The 17,006-nt window shown below is 38.6% G+C and overlaps 1 protein-coding gene across 4 annotated transcripts; it reads right to left on the bottom strand.

Annotated features, from left to right (window-relative positions):
* Positions 1-2,634: 2,634 nt before the first annotated feature.
* Positions 2,635-15,206, bottom strand: LOC120028110 (transcription factor AP-2-alpha-like). 4 transcript variants are annotated; one of them, XM_038973287.1, is made up of 7 exons: positions 11,319-11,724; positions 10,402-10,836; positions 9,218-9,269; positions 7,354-7,579; positions 6,663-6,781; positions 4,888-5,029; positions 2,635-4,048 (listed from the first exon to the last, which is right to left on the bottom strand). In XM_038973287.1, the coding sequence occupies exons 1-7, from the start codon at positions 11,343-11,345 to the stop codon at positions 3,766-3,768; spliced, it is 1,284 nt and encodes a 427-aa protein (XP_038829215.1). In that variant the 5' UTR covers positions 11,346-11,724; the 3' UTR covers positions 2,635-3,765. The 4 variants fall into 4 exon arrangements, with proteins under 4 accessions (XP_038829215.1, XP_038829216.1, XP_038829218.1 ...); XM_038973288.1 differs by lacking the exon at positions 11,319-11,724 and adding an exon at positions 15,174-15,206 and having other exon boundaries at positions 3,766-4,048; positions 10,420-10,836; XM_038973290.1 differs by lacking the exon at positions 11,319-11,724 and adding an exon at positions 13,255-13,348 and having other exon boundaries at positions 3,766-4,048; positions 10,420-10,836.
* Positions 15,207-17,006: the final 1,800 nt, after the last annotated feature.

The following is a 17,006-nucleotide window of genomic DNA, read 5'->3' as shown; positions in this document are numbered from 1 at the left end:
TGCACCGGTCCCCGTTTCATCTGTCATTTGAGTGAACCCTATATGCATACAACACATTTGTATCTAGCCTATAGGCTAGGCTACTTGTCGAGTGACCTGCAGTTTGGAATTCGTCGTTAACAAGATATAAAGAAATTGGCAATTTGATGAAACAGATGTGTCCATACAGGAACTATAATAAATTAAAATATATAAACACATTTGTACATGGTAAACTCTCCAAATATTGTATATACATTGTTTGCATGTTGCAGATGGAATGTTATACTGTGTGCACGCTTGACACAACAGGTTTTCAGTTCAGAGGTCAATATAAGGACCATCGAGGTTCCTTGTGTAGGCTATACAACACATGGCAAAGCAGTACAGCGTTTCATCGTTATGGAAACTGGTTCAAAGCCATAGTTGCACTTGATACATTACGTTTGTTGATCTGATGCAAATACATTAAAATGCAATTTTCATTATTTTAAGCCAGTGTTAGACTATTATTTCATAATTGCTTAGGTTTGTTAACCATTGAATTTGTATTTGGGGCCAGTTACATTTGAATGTTCGATTAAATACATTCTGTTATTTCATGCATTAAAACTGGAATCAAAAGAGGATGGACTCAGCACCGAAAATCAAACCATAGCTATAGCCACTAATAACAGTCTTTAGTCTATTGCAAGATCAGCCATCGCAAAGTCTTCTACTGCCAAGAAAGATGTTGGAGTCTACTCTGGTCTTGTGTTTTTTGAAAAAACGGGTCGTTGCAGAAGACACTAGTGCTAGCTCAGCAATAGCTCCCAACAACATCTCATCAAAATAGTTTCCGACTACAGTCAGATAAACGTGCCCGTGCCCGAGAGCATGCATACATGCGCGCGTTGTATTTCTGCATGTTCGTGTATAGCCTATGCAATCAAGAGTGCATGGGAATATCTGATCAATATATTTATATATATTTTACCATTTAACAATAGGCTATTTAATAACAACTCGGGAACAGTACATAGCAGACACACGTATTAATTATTATAGTGGAATCAAGTGTAATTGATGTAGCTGAAACCAGGGGTTACGGATTGAATTAGACAAATTCAGTTGGGTATTGCTGACTGCCTGTAAAACTTGCAGGCCTCTTCGTTGTTGTAAATTACTTTAGCTGTAAGGCATTATGTAAAACTAGTTCTACCTGTTTATGATCAAATTATGGCAACATTTGTGTTAAAACGTATAGGCCTATGTAAATGACATGTTTGTATCAACGTAAACAAACGAAATAAATACATATTATTTTTAGCTTAACACTTTTTTAAAGAAATGGGGGCAATGGCATTTCCTGTATCATGCCTTGATAGGCAGGCCTATGGCCTATAGCTTTCGACAGCAGCCATTGTGAAAGAAATTTAGGCTATAATGCTTTCGTTTCGCTCTCAAAAACTGTTTTCATTTATTAAATAACATTAGCATTAATGACACACGTAAGGTGCTTCCTAATACAAATGCATAAATAAGCATACAATTGTTTTCCTTGTGACTATTTTTCTACGGAAGGAGCAGCCGGGTATTCCTCTTTATGAGTGAGCTATTGTGCCTGGGGTTAGGATCCCACACACAATCTGAGATGCAGCCAACAAAAACAGCCCTGACAGACCATGGCTCGCTTCACCTGCCACAGCACTGCATCGCAATTATGCCAAGGACGTGTACAGTTAGGCTTCATTCACCTTATTTGAAAACAGACTGTCTGGGTTAGAGAAAGAGAAGACGAAGCTAGAACGCTCTAGACTAGAACGTGACCGTGAAAAGGAGATCTAGAGCACAGACATAGCATATTCATATACATCCACAGACTCCATGCATCAAGTATATTGATTTCGAGGTGCATGCCATCAATACACAATCCAAACTCAATTTGAATTACGTTATGTAATGCAATGTTCCCATGGCCTTTTTGCACGTAAAACAAGGCTACATCTGGTGTATTAGCAGCAGCACACGTGATCATCTGCATGGATATGACTTAAACGAAGCCTATGGGCTATACGGTAGAGATGTGACCAAATATAACAGATATCCACATTCCGACTTATTTGCCATATCAATTAACTTAATGCAGTTGAAATAAGTTGTATTCCAACTGAACGCTGTCAAACAACACCAATAATTACAGACAGCCTAGTAGTAAAAAAAAAGTTATTTGATGCATATCTTGAAAGAAACAAAAAAAGCAGAATGGTAGGGAATGGCAAGTGTAATAACCTTCAACACAGCCGTGTACATCTCACTGATTTTAAACAACGGTTTCGCTTGAGGGCTGGCGCTTCACACACGCATCAAACCAATGTATTCATTGTTTTCTGTGTCAATTGGCAGGGTAAAAAGCTCCGTTGCGGTTTTGAATGATCCTGTGCTATGAACTATGAGTTGAAAGTATATGTGTGTTTTTTTCTTTTTTTTACTATAGCCTACTTGAGGGAAACAATGGGTTCAGCTGCTTATTGCAAGGAGCAATTGTCAGGGGACAGTTAAACGCAATTACTGTAACCGTGCTGAATAGGAAAAAAACTGCCAAGAACGAAAATACACCCGGGCGTATATCAACCACTGAATAAAAAAATTAAAAGATATGAATACAAATCGACATGAAGCGTATCAAATATTTATTTTTTTCTGGGCAACAAAGGACTATAATACATTGACAGGCATGGGAACTATTGCCAGCAGAGGTCTATACAATACAGCTAAAACCGCCTCCAATTTGGACATACAAGATATCAGGTGGTCCCAAATGTTTTGAATTTCTTCGAACATAAAAAAAATAATCTAAAGACTATATCCATTTATTGCTTTTATGGTGCTTCAAGGGAAGAACAAGAGGTGAGACGTATTCTGATTGGCACAACACATAAAATCTTGTATAAAAACAAGAAAGTAGAAACACAAAAGAGTTCTTATCAGGATATCGCGTATGCTCTTTTCAACAACAACAAAAAACCGGAATAGAATAAGGATGATAGAGAGAAATGGAGGTTTATTTCTATTACATTTGTTCACTTGCTTCAATGTCGCCTCAACATGCTACAAGAAGGCTGAATTGAAATATCCCAGAGAAAAAAAATATCCCAAACTTCTGTTTTCTAAGAACCATAAAACCACATGAAGAACTAACCGAATATTTAAACCCACTAAAACAGGAGGCAACAGATAAATAAAAAATAAGTTTCAACAGACGCACCATATTTACAATTCCCATTAAATTACAGATAAATAAATATATACATACATGAACACAGATTCCCTTATATAACCGTGAATCGTGTTGAAAGTTCAAGTTGGTCATTTGGAATGCGAGTCTGCAACTGAAGTCATGACATGTAAATGTGGATTTTTCAAAGTTTATTATTCACAATACTGATAAGAATTCATCCTCTTTTAGCCTCTTTTTGTCATACGGCTACAATCGTAAATTGAGATATAATGGTCGCTGGATTTCAGTCCGTTGCAGCTCATAAAAAGAGGGAGCAGGCCTACATAAAAAGTCCTCCATGTGGCAAAGACCTTTCTCTCTCTGGAGCTGTTCCTTTGCGCCTTTCAGCAATTTTTTTCTCATGAATTATGATGGGCATCTTGCACGTCGCTTTCCGAAAATCCAAAGTTGAATGGTATTAAAAACAAACATGTAAAATCATTGCGAGATCAGGAAGTGGCCAGTTTACTTGATCAATAGTATCTATATGTATTTAGAATATTTATATTTGGGCTTTCAGGTGAGAATCACTTTCTGTGCTTTTCATCTTTGTCTCCGCCTTTAGTGCCGCTGTCTGAGTGACTGTTGTTGTTCAGGTACATTTTGTCCATGGCTTTAATCGCCTCGGTCAGATAGTTCTGGAGGGCGGTGAGGGCCGCGCACATGGCCGGGGTCCCGAATCCGTGAGAAATGAGACTGAAATGGGTCAAGCAACTCTGAATCCCTGGCTCAAGAATAGGTTGTGGTCGAGAATTCCCCAAGGGAGTACGGTCCTGGGAAAGCAGGTCTGTGAACTCTTTGCATATTTGCCTAAAAGGGGAGACAATATATGTGTTAATTACAATCATAATGCCAGTCTGCCCCTAATATAAATTCAGTATACAAGAGTTGGCCAAAAATCCTATTAATTTGATAGAATTGATATAGTTGTTAGCACAACATATTTGCTCAAAGTGACTTAGGCTATAGGCTATAGGCTACGTGTGATAGGCCTACTGTAGTGTCGAAATGTTTTAATGCAGTGGGGAAAGGTTATGTTGGCGTAGAACCAGCTATGTGTCAACGCAAACGCAATCACAGCAAACAAAATGGTTGCGTGTGGATGAGGCCTGCTCAATAGACCGACCAATGACAGTACACTCCAGTTTGGATAGGCTAATATAGGCCGATTCGTCCACGTGTTTAATTTCATGCTTATGCACCACTGTAAACATGATTGGCATGAATCAAATGAAACAGAGAGTTGGGATTTTAAATTCAGTTAGTTGACAGGGTGGAGTTCCAAAAGTGTTTGTTAATTTGAGCATTTTGTCGCGTGCATAACATCACGTGATGACTTATCCGGCGCATTAGAAGCTAAAATAATTTGACATTAGTCGATTCATTTTTATCCAATAATTTTTGTTGGTCAGTTGTAATGTGTCACATTCATTCAGAATGCAATTAATTAGTGGAAAAAATACTACAATGTAACCCAAATAGCAATGCCATAAATGAACCACTTCTGAAATCCATGTGAAACCTATCAAAAAGCCTACAAAAAACGACCATCCATTTGAGTTTGTGTTTGCAAACACTGTCGATGTAAACATGAGAATGACTTGAAAACATTTTTTGGGACATACGAAATGTGATAACGTAACACTTACTTCGTTGCCAATAACATGTTTTTTCTTTGGACGTGTTCGTTTGGGTCGGAATGCTGGCGGTTTGTATATTCCGCTACTGCCTTGGCTGGAAACTCAGTCTCGCATACATAACCAAAATCTCTGGCAAGATGCACTGCTTCGCCTAAGAAGGAAATAATGGATTGAGTGTATAATATATTGCTCTGAATTGGTGACATCAAATATAGACCAATTAACACTTCCACTTAACAGATGATTAATCTAATGAACGTCTTCGGCCAAAGAGAAGGCCTTATTTTCGTATCCATGTCTAAAGCAGTAGGCTATATAGCACCTGTAGCATTCCTTCTTTCACATTATGTAACAAAATTAAATGTTATTTAATACAAGTCAGGTACCATACGTCCTTTTGAGAGAAGAGTTCACTATCAGGGAAACACTACAACAATGTTATAAATAGCGCCATGCACATCACCATGACATCGATTAGCCATCCCTAAACATTATTGAAAGTCCAGCAGATTATACGATATAGGAAAGCAATTTTAAAAGGCTATATACGTAAATCTCGCTCCGACATACTTTAGCTTTGAGAATTATAGGTTCATTCCATTGAGGTCTGCCTTTTTTGTTGATTTTGGTTTTAATTTCCTGAAACAGTTGGGTTTTTACTGCGGGGCTTCCTGACATAAATCTCAACTCCAGAAGAACGCATGCGCGACAATTATCATCAAAGCTCAAGTCCAGTAAACTCCTTTGTCGTTTCCATAAAATGGAGCGGATCATAAACAATAACAGCACTTCAGAAAAAAAGCATAGTCTTTTCACTAAATAACCGAGAGCCTTCACCCCCCCCCCCCCCCCCCCCTCCCCTTATCGCAAAGAATCATACATTTGTTCAGCCTCATTACCATACAGCACCAAATTTCAATGAAGCACAATGAATATTGCATTCACTCTTCGGCTGTAATGATTAAGAGGAACCAATGAACCATCCCATGCTTTCACCTTTAAAACCCACAGCTCACCAAATACCACAGCGTTGAATAATGACGGCTCAACTTTGCAAGCAACATTTCTTTATTCAATATCCAATGCCATCATCACAGTACACCGAAAATGACTCATTTATATTATTTAATAGGCTCACAACATATAGTTCCTGCATAGGTCAGTTCCACTTCCATCACAGAGAAAGAACGAGCCCAGTGTAAATAATAGTAGACCAATAACAGTGGCTGTAGCCTGGTAGTAGCCTAGGCCTACTAGTATTCTTACTACTAGCCTACTAGTACTAGCTTAATAATAATAAACGCCTTATAACAATGATCATGATAACAAGCCACTAAAATAAATCAATATAATAAATCAATCGATCCACTTCTGCCAGAGGTGAAACAGCTCCACACTCCCGCTAGACAATAAATAAGCAAATGCCCATAACCCGGCTTCAACAGCGAGCCTAATTCATCTGGCACAAACTAGGCCAGCAAGGCTAACCGACTCCTACCTCACAATGTAGTAGCCTAGCCTTAGGCCCATGCACTTTTACAAAGAGAGGATTGCACACAGGTAGGCTAAATACACAGGCCAATGTTGCGTAAAGCCTCTAGAATAATTACCATCATCATCATCTCTCTCAAAAATACACAGATATCCTTCATGCATTATTGGTTTGCAAGGCAAAGTCGGCCCAAATTACACTAACGTACTGATTTCGAATGTTCCCCCTGAAACCGTTCAAAGCACCTGCTATCGCCGGAACCGGAATTCAGATAATTTACAATGCAATTTACCTTCAACTAGTGACGTCAGCAGGGTAACGTTTGCAGCCTTGCGTCTACCTGCAGGTAGATTTAATCCAATTTTATCCAATTTCTCTCTGAGGGACCTTCCGCCATTCTTAGACTTGGCTCTGTAACAAGAAAGTAAAAATAGCTTGTATGAATAGGCTAATTTATAAAATGGCATGTTCAATATTTTTTCAACCCTCAATTGGACACACTATCTGATCCAAAAAGAGTTGAATGAATATTATTTAATCAAAGAGATAACTATCTATTTGGCATCGTATTTCTTTCATGTGCTTCTGTAACTATATATCGGTGTCTATAGGCCTGTTTGCGTGTCAATATAGGCTATGCATTGTCAACTCACTGAAACTGCTTTAGTAAATACACAATATAGAGACAAAATACTGGCTTTGCGTCTAGCTTAGAATCAATAGACCAAACATTACAGTAGTTTACTTTTGGTGTAGGCCTATGTGATGTGCTTAAACATGTGTTAGAGGGTTGAGGGTAAGGCCAATAGGCCTACATTAATTTGTGGGCTACATTGCGAGAAAACAAATTCAGTGTGTGCGTAAAGTTAATATGGAATTTAACAGTCTGCCGTTCGGGCTGTTTTAAATGCAGGTGTCACGCTTGGTCGATTTTAATTATTCGTGGGATAAAAAATTAGGAGAGACATTAAAGTCCGGCTCACCTTCTCAGCACCCCGCCCAGCAGTGACGCGTTGAGGCACTCAGGCGGCGAAAGTCGTCTCTGCACTTCCGCCACCGTGACCTTGTACTTTGATGTGGAGCTAAGCAGAGACAATCGACCCGGAACAGAGCAGAACACTTCGTTGGGGTTTACCACACCGCCAAAAAGACCGTCCTTATTTATCCCAATGGTGGAGACATTATTGTTCTTGGATAAAGAAACTGGACCTAGGGCACACAAAGACCAAAGTTCAGTGAATCTCATTCAATGTAGACCCTTAACCATATGAGATTAATATCAAACGCAGTGTGGGTGTAGAGGTCTACACACAATTCAAACAATGGGCATAGGGTAGGCTATGACAGGCCAAATCATAATGATAATATTAACACGAATCATAACATATTATATAAACAGGCCTAATAATAACATTAATATATGTATTGTTTTCTTGTTGGTGTTATTAGGCCTCTGCACAAAGGGCTAACCATTTCTAAAAACGATTTGATCGTATTTTAAGGCTTTTAAACCATATATTTGTTTAGGATGGGCTATATATTACATTTGACCTCTGAAACGTGGCACATTTATACAGACACACGCGCACTCTCTATGTTGCAAATGTACAATATACACACATCACACACACATCACGCTGAGAGAAGCTGATTTTCAAATATCCATGGTCCCCCTCAAAAATACATTCGCGCGTGTGATTTCTCTTTGCAGGGTTTACCGTTTTGTGTGCAGGAACCGGAGACAAAGGGACTAGCCTTTTGGATAGATCACTTGTGACATTAAGAGCTCAGGGGAGGCTAATAGAGACAATAGAAGCTAAACGAACTCTTGAGATTACTAATATAAGAGCCAATTATCATGCTGACGCGGAAAGAGCATCTCTCAAGATTCATCCTCAGCGCAACTAATTTGACTTGACAAAAGACTCTACATGGCGAGAGGAGTAACATTCAACCTCACCATGAAGTAGGTCTCAGACGCCCGAAATGGTCTTGTAGTATAGAAGAAAACAAGTCAATTCACACGCTATTATGCTAGGCCCGTCTATATACTGCAACCCTGAACGCATTATTCCACAAACAACCGCAGCTATGTAAAACATTGATGGAATTGGACTCTATAAATGGTTTAGAGACCTTGCCTATTGTTACAGGTTGAGATTTGTTCGCACCTTGATGCAGGATCTGGTATCATCTTGATACATACAGCAGAATACATACAGCATTAACAACTGCCATGTTCGACTTGCTCCCGCAGTGCAAAGAGAACTACTCACTGGACACAGACGTCACTTCAACGTCTAGCTTTGATTTACATTTGGTTGCGTTGTCATCTAACGTGAATTCAACGTGAAATCAACATAAAAAAAGTATTTGGATTTAGGTTCAAAGTTGGGTTAAAAAAAAATCACATATAATATATATATATATATCTTATGTTGATTACATCTTATGTTGATTACTTTTTTCAAATAATATCAGTTTTCCACGTTGACATCATCGCATAGATTTTTGGGGTTGAAATGACGTGGACAGTGGGTAGCCTATAGGCCTATAAACGATATCGAGCGAAAAGGATGCAACACATTAAAACCTATAGGATACAGCATAACCTATATAGGGCATATTCGCATCTGACTACTTTGAAATGCTGACATTGGCCTTCATTGATTAAACATGTGCAGTTAGTTTGATGCACTCGAGCTCATGTATTAAAAAACACTGCGCATTAATCCATTTGGTTCAGTGAAGCCTTAGCTACCGCACCGAGCTCCCGAGCAGAGTGGTGGACTGGTGTGGTGTTCCGCTTGTGCAAACATGCATGGCATCTCGAAGGAAATTGCTTACCTTTTTTAATTACAGTCTGGTCTGGGATGTGAATTCCTTGATCCTCAATATGCTGCAACACACAGATGCACAAACACTATTTAATAAAGAATACAATGGAATTAATCTTACATGTCATGCTGTTTGCAAAAGGCTGGCGTGTAGCCCACAATCAGACAATATGGGGGGCCTATAGGTTACCTGTTATTATTTTCAATAAAGGGTGAGGGTTATTGTCTATAGCTTTTGGGCAGGGTGCGTCGTGTCCAATAGACTTAACCAGACTTAAATAATGCCTCATAATCGTGACCTGATTCCATCCACAGATTGGCTACTTATGAATAAATATTAATTATATTAGGAATAACGGTGGTATTACAAGCCGTGCACACTAATTAGAGATTGGGCCTTTGTTTTCAATAAAACAAAACGCTTCCTGACTATAGATAGACCCTTTACTTTCCGTTTCTTCGTATTACCCGCTGAGCGATGGAACTTCATCTAAAACATGGTGCTCAGTTCATGTGTAAAACTCCCGAGTGGACTATTGTATTATAGCTCACAGACCCCCGCTCGTATCCGGACTTGAACGAGTCTTGTCAATGAGCACAATTAAATTAAATATGTAGGGAGGATATCCAGAATCACGTCAAAAAAATGACAGGGTACATGAATCAACAATCGTGGTATACCATCCATTTTGTGAGAGTGGTTTGAGATCAAATTATAGTCCTCAGAGCTGCAGTTTAGATCTGTTTAGTTTAGGGTAAGTGTTATTTATAACACTATGTATATTTTAAGTGGAGGGAGGGGGTAAACAAATTATCTCTAATAAGGCTAATAACGTGCAAACACAGCTAGAAAATATAGACTGAATAATCCATGCAAGTAGGCTTGTATAAAATGTTTGACTCGAAGGTGTTTGTAAAATCAAATTGCGGTTGATACATTCATATAAAAAGGCCTCTGTCAATTGAATTCAATTCCGGGCATAATCTTTTGCTATTTCTGAATTTATAAAATTGAGTCAAAAAATGTAGGCCACAGAGCTGCCAATTTACAGCAGCAAACTTTAATAGAAGGCTACGCGTGTAATAATAATAATTTATAAATCGTAATTATAAAATAATAATAACAACAGTTATTATGATTATAATATCAATAATGTGAAAGTAATAATGTAATAGTAATAATAATATAATTACCAAATAATGCTGAATTACCTGAACATCTTCTAAAGAGTGATGTATTCCATGGATTGGGATAGAATCTGAGAGTCCCGTATCGAGTCCGTGGCCCGACGGCAGGAGCACTTCTCTCCGGTACTCTCTACAGAGCTGATGTTGCAGGCCGCGGTGCTGGTGCAGCAAACTGCTCTCCTGACTCTGCCTCTGGCCAGGCCAGCCAGGGTGCTGTGGCTGCGGCTGAGCGTGCAGGGAGTTGAGGGAGTAGGGGTCGTTGACGTGCGAGTAGGGGTCCTGAGACTGTGAGTAGATGGGCTGGTAGGGTGGGGGAAAGTACGGTGGCTGGAAGTCGGAGTTTGGGGTATGGGAGAGCGGAGGAGCACTATACGGAGACTGGCCCACGCCTCCCAGCTGAGGTAGTCTGGCTGTCCCATTGCTGGTACCGTCGTGACGATCCTGCAGGAAAAAGGAATCGGAGAAATTAAACCTATACACCAACCCTCCATTTTACCCGTTTTCACAGGGACTTTTATGGACTGTCACCTACCATCAGGCCTATTGCGTGTGTATCCAAATTTGTTGGTTGACATTAAATCAACTATCGGCAATATTGAATTAAATCAGATCCCTGTTGAACGGATGAATAATAGCCTAATAATAATGATAGTAATACTAATGATACCAATAATAACAGTGATAATTACTGTAGGCCAATAATACATTCGTCTTTGATCGTTTTCGAAAAATAAATAAATGAATAGGCCTACAGTTGGAATATTTCGATACTGATGTAAAATTTGAGAGCAATGTTGCATCCGTATTGGTTTGGCTTAAATTGTCTGGATGCTATCTTAGCAAAACAATTTGTTTAAATAAATGCACCAATCGAAGTCTGAATGCTAGGCCTATCTCAGTCTTTGCCAAGGAGACCAACTTACCATCGCGGAAAAACTGTGCACTAACATCTGCGAAGATTTTCGAGCGATTCAAAATATATTTTTCTGAATAAAAACGTTGACAAATCAACGATAATTTACGAGTAAACAAAATAAAGCCAGCAACAACAATATTGAAAGATCACGTAGCCCAATGTTCAGATAAGCATCAGCGAAGAACGATAATCCATCAGAATTTGGTTAAATTCCCACTATCCTTCATTCGATTCTAAAATGCAGTGTTTGGTCTTGTGGATTTATGTTTAAAGTTTCTTGTATCCCTGTTCCGTCGTCTGCCTCTATCACTGCTGTTCCTTCGCTTGAGCTCTATTAGCAAAGAGCTGCTTCTTCCCTTGGACTCCTAATAGCAGATATTCATGACTATTAATATTAGGCTACACGAATTCTTAATAAGGGTAGAATGGTCGGAAATCGAGCGTGAAGCAAGGAACCAACTCAAGGCAGAGTCTGCACTAAATGACGTCCATTGAATGAGGAATCAGTATATCTAATCAGAGATGAGGAGAGAAAGAGGGAGTGAGTGAGGAGGGGAGAGAGAGCGGGAGACAAAAAGAGGGAGATTCTCTTGAGTCTGACGAATCAGAGAGAGGGGGGGAGGGGTTTAAAAGGTTCGAGGGCAAACAAAAGTGAAAGAAAGACAGAATGAAGGGGTGACCAGAGAGAGAGAGAGGAAGACCCATGGAAAGAAACAATGTGCCCCTCTGATTCGTGTGAAAATCCAGCAAACGCTGAGGGCATCTCGGCTGGCACATTTGTACTGTTCAGAGGGCGGTTGTCTGCTCGCCTTTGTTTTCCAATTCAGATTCCGACGCCTCGCGTTCCATGGCCCTTCCCGAATATCTCCAATGAATGAATCCTCGGTTATTAACCACTTCAAACTACGCCATCCAAGCTAACTTTAACTCGGAACAAATATATTACAAAGTTCTCATACGGATACGCACCTCACACGCTTATGACATTTATTTTCCCCTACTAACCTATTTGCACGCGATCGTTTTGACAAAACAGCGAAAGAGTCCACATTATGAAAACACCGTGTAGGTAACACTGATTTATATTAACAGAAACGGGTATGTTACCCGTAAATTAAACTGGGTTTGAGATAATCACAAATTCAAGCCCTGCGTTTCTTCCCGGGTCTTGACGAGACTATATTCCTTCTCCTGACCCGGGCAGAAACATGTTCAACTGGCTCCACCGCTCCTAAACAACCGCCTGATATGACTGCTAAACTTTCTGTGTGCTATAACAACAACCACGCAGCCTGTGCACGAGCTAAGGGCTTGAAATGCACCGACTTCTTTCATAAGAATATTAGGGATAGGCATCCCATAATTTATTATAAATTTAAACACATTATTTTAAACATACTTTTTCGATGATAGTTAGCAAATGCATGTTGAGTATGTGTCCCTAAATACATTATCTTACATTATCTAAGTACATTATCTTACATTAGATGTATAGGCCTACATTTTACTCATTGTTCAGCAATGATTTTTGATAAATCCTATTTTACACAGTTTCGTTTAAAATTATATAAACATATTTGTCTCTGTTATTGCCTGTGCATCAGGTTTGACAAGTATTAATCAACTTCCTTGCTTTGAAAATGTATGATTATGATTATTAATATGACTGTTATGATGATGATATTTATGACAATATTTGCGTTATAAATATTGAAACTGTCAAATGTATATTTTTACACAATAAAAACTGTAATGACTCCATATCAATATAGAAACATATCGAACATATGAAATAAACCAGTATGCATCTTTATATCCTTCAGTTGAATTAAATATGTTTCCAGACAAATGTCAAAACAATTCCAGATTTTGACGAAATACAAATAAAACTGCACGCCATTAATGACATGAAAACTGCAATAAATCAAACATGAGCCTCTTACCTCGTAATCTTCATATTTTATATTGTCAGTTAATTTCCAAAGCATTTTCATGGGTTGTGGTGGGTCTTGAGAGCGCCTCTCCTTGTTTTACACAGTGAATTGTGCTCTAGCTGAAACTATTTTAGGTGAACTTGGCTGTCTGCGCTCTGAGATCTCCCTCTAATGGTGGAAGTAAAAGGCTCGCGCACCACTGTACTAACATTCGCATTCCCTCATTAGCATATCAACAGCCGCTTGATTCCATCTGCCCAACACCAATGGACAACACAGGTACAACTGGAGAGAGACTACACATGTATTTACTTCTCCCTACTTCAATGACAATATACAGCACGAACTGAGCGTAAGCATTACATATGACAAAAGGGCAAGAACAAACCCTGCGCCTAGGCAGAAGTGTGAACGTTCATTATTATGATGGATATGATCAAAGTAATAATTGGGTAATTACGTGTTATATCTTATATTAATTTGCTTCACTTTTCTTGCATATTCCGTTTTAGCAGATGTTGTTTCATGAGAATATTTTTTATGAAACAACTTCATAAAAACAACTCGCATCAGCTCACACACACACATGGCCTGGCCTAACCTATGGTATAATCAGTCTCTGTATCTTCAACTTGCCCTGAAGAGCGTGCCACACTATGCCAAATACTCTCTCTCTACTATTCTCTTAATACCTGATTTTCGTAAACTGTTGTTTTAGATGTATTGAGACACTGAGAAGCTATTCTGTCACTGTCATGTAAAAGAGGGACCACTCTAAAGTAGCTATACAGCTCCATTGACGACATGGAAGAGCGCTGTTTTTGGAATGTAAATAATTAACACAACAAAATAGCTTGTTTAATGTGAATGAGGATCTAAAGTATTTGGTCTCAGACCCGTCGCCGGCGAAGTTGAGCACCAGGGGTTTCGGGTCAAGAACCAGGTCGCCAACTACAGATTACCATTTTTTGGTGGGGTACCTTTATAACTAGTTGTTATTAGAGAGAGGACCTATGAAACTAGCTCACAATGACAACTATCGTCTAGGTAAAAGTGCCTTAGAAATCGTGGGATGTGTGTGTGTGCTGCGGTGTTGATTTTAGAGGTGGTGTTCTTTCGGAGAGTGAAACCTAAATCTCACCATGGCTTGTGTTACCGACCTCATTTTCACCGCGTTAGAACGTTCTGTTTCAAAATCTACATTGAATTATTATTTAAAAACCCTTTCACCAGGCCAACATGCAACATACACAGTAATACATCGATCGGATAGATTTGTTTCGAACTTTGAGATGACAAGAACCACAAGTCCTAGGCGAGCTATACCTTTTGTATATGTTATTTCAAGTGTTGGTTATTTACCATCGAAGAGACGAATTATCATATAAAATGAAAAGTTGGAGTATATTATGTAAGACTGTGCTATTTTAATTGATTTTGTATTCACACTTTTTTTTAAACAAAGCAAAACAAAATGTGTGAGCACGGTTCTTTCAAATAGATGTTTGAAAAAATATATACTGTTCACACATTCCATATAGGCTATTCTTTGCTTCTTTATAAGGGACGGTTTTCTATATTCTTAAATTGCTTGAGCGGTATAGCCTAGGTACTATGCATCATGTTAAACAGACTTTCCCAAAGTTAGCACAACAGCCAATACGGTATTGTTAATCAGGGGTAAATGGGAACATTATTAACGTTTGAGGAAAACTAACACTGTACAAGTGAAAATAATTTAAACAATATCTATAGAATATAACTTTATTTATATTTAGGCTAAAGATAGTGCTACTAATTCTACAAGGCAATCGTTTATGGCCAATGCATTTCCCCAATAGTGTCCATAAATTCGACATATTAGCTTAAACTCCTGTAGTATGCACACGTTCAATAACACCTTTTGTCTTGAAACAAACAACACATACCTGCCAATCTCCCATTTTGCCAATTATCGACATGATTTTTTCTTCAATCTGTCCTGATATGGTAGCTTGCATGTCGTGTAATCTCATTGAGCCTTCGGTCCCTAAAACAATTTGAGCTTTTACCTGTGCTGAGCGAGATTACCTCACCTGGCCATAAAAACCGTGTGTGCCACCTGGTGGCGCATGCGCAATTGACCGGGTGTATAAACCTACCTGAAGTAGAGGTAATGGTCTCATGTGAATTTGCATTTGGGTCTCACTGCATTGAACATATGAGAGAAAAGGGTACAACAGCAACTTTTTTTATATTGGCTAACTGTTGTGGATAGGCCTACTCCGCGAGGTCAACAATATAACTTTGCTAACGTGTTACAATTTTTACATGTATAAATACTAATCTAAATGAAAAATCTTATTGAATTACAACATGTCAATAAGTTGGCTCTGTCAGTTGGTTGTAAAATATATATTCACATTCAAAATGAAACTGTATCAGGATAAAATCTGATGGTTACTGTAACATCATTACTTACACACAGTCTACCAGATTCCCTTACGTGCATTGGGGTCACGGTTTATTTATCATCTGTTTATTTCCTACTTATGTAAACTCCTCGGGATGAACTCATCTTCATCAGGCACACCAACAACAACAAAACGAGCAACACGTGCGCGCGTGGAGGTGATAAACGTATTTTCTTTTAATTTCTAACCGAACACATGTCGACTCTATCCATGTTGCGGTCAACAACATGGTGGCGTTGCACTGTCAATTGCAGAATGGAAAGATATATGGCTTGAGCAATGGTATGTTATTTAGTTGATATACATATGATAAATAAACAATAATAACAATTATGCCATGTCAAATTCAACAGTGAATTGTAAGCTAGGCCTATATAGCATAAACAACAGGCCTTTACTTTTGAGCATACTTTTCCTAAGAAAACCCAGCTCAGTTTGAAATAGACAGTCACACAATTTTTAACGCAAACACTCTAATATTTTAGATTACATTTTTTTATTTAACTTGCACACTTCTTTTGACTGTTGTGTTATAGTCTGTAATTGGCAACTGTCTACAACCTTGTAATCTATACATGTTTGAGGGAATATTAAAGTTTGACTTCAAAGACAATCGATTTGAGAAGAGTAGAAGTACAGGCAGGAGTACAGATGAAATAGAACAATCTAAAATATATTTCAGAGCACCAAGGTGTACTGGAATACTGTGCACAGGAACGCTGCAAGTGTGTTGTGTGAGTTCTGGACAGGATAAGTTTCCATGTTAATATCCAACCTGTTTGTCTAAGCCGGCTTGGTTTCAACCGCTAGCACCCCTACCACGAGCCCCCTGCACAATTTCCGTTAAGCACCATAAAACCGTGCAAGATGCTTAATAGGCAACGATACTGAAACGACTGGTTGCACTTTTTGGGCATTGATATATCTCACAATTTAGTAATGGTAATGCGCATGTAATGCGTCTTGCCAATAACAACACAACTGTATTATCATTATCATCATCAGTAGTTGTTGTATTTCAGATGTTTAGATGTATTTCAGATGTTTACTGAATGAACAGTCCAATGCTAAATAAATCATCTACTTCACAACATGACATGTCATAGAATGTGGTTAATTCATATTTCGTGCTTAATTCTTATTTACCCAAACCTTGGCACATAACTTTATTCATTATCGTACAAGTAAGGCGTGATGAAACTATGCCTTATAGCTACGTAAATAAGAATAACATTGTTTGAAGCACTATAAATATGGTGTAAAACAATGTACACAAAATTAGCCAATATTATATTCCTTCCCTCATGT

The sequence above is a fragment of the Salvelinus namaycush genome, chromosome 33 (assembly GCF_016432855.1).
Source record: "Salvelinus namaycush isolate Seneca chromosome 33, SaNama_1.0, whole genome shotgun sequence".
In the NCBI taxonomy this organism is placed as follows: Eukaryota; Metazoa; Chordata; class Actinopteri; order Salmoniformes; family Salmonidae; genus Salvelinus; species Salvelinus namaycush.
The sequence above is the reverse complement of the archived record's forward strand: the minus strand, read 5'-3'. Positions and strand labels throughout refer to the sequence as shown.

Coding starts and splice junctions, on each gene's coding strand:
- LOC120028110 (XM_038973290.1), bottom strand. CDS start 13,305: ATGAAAATGCTTTGGAAATTAACTGACAATATAAAATATGAAGATTAC. Junction 10,837..13,254: donor TAAAATATGAAGATTACGAG/GTAAGAGGCTCA, acceptor TTTTTCCTGCAG/GATCGTCACGACGGTACCAG. Junction 5,030..6,662: donor GCTGACGTCACTAGTTGAAG/GTAAATTGCATT, acceptor TTTCCTTCTTAG/GCGAAGCAGTGCATCTTGCC.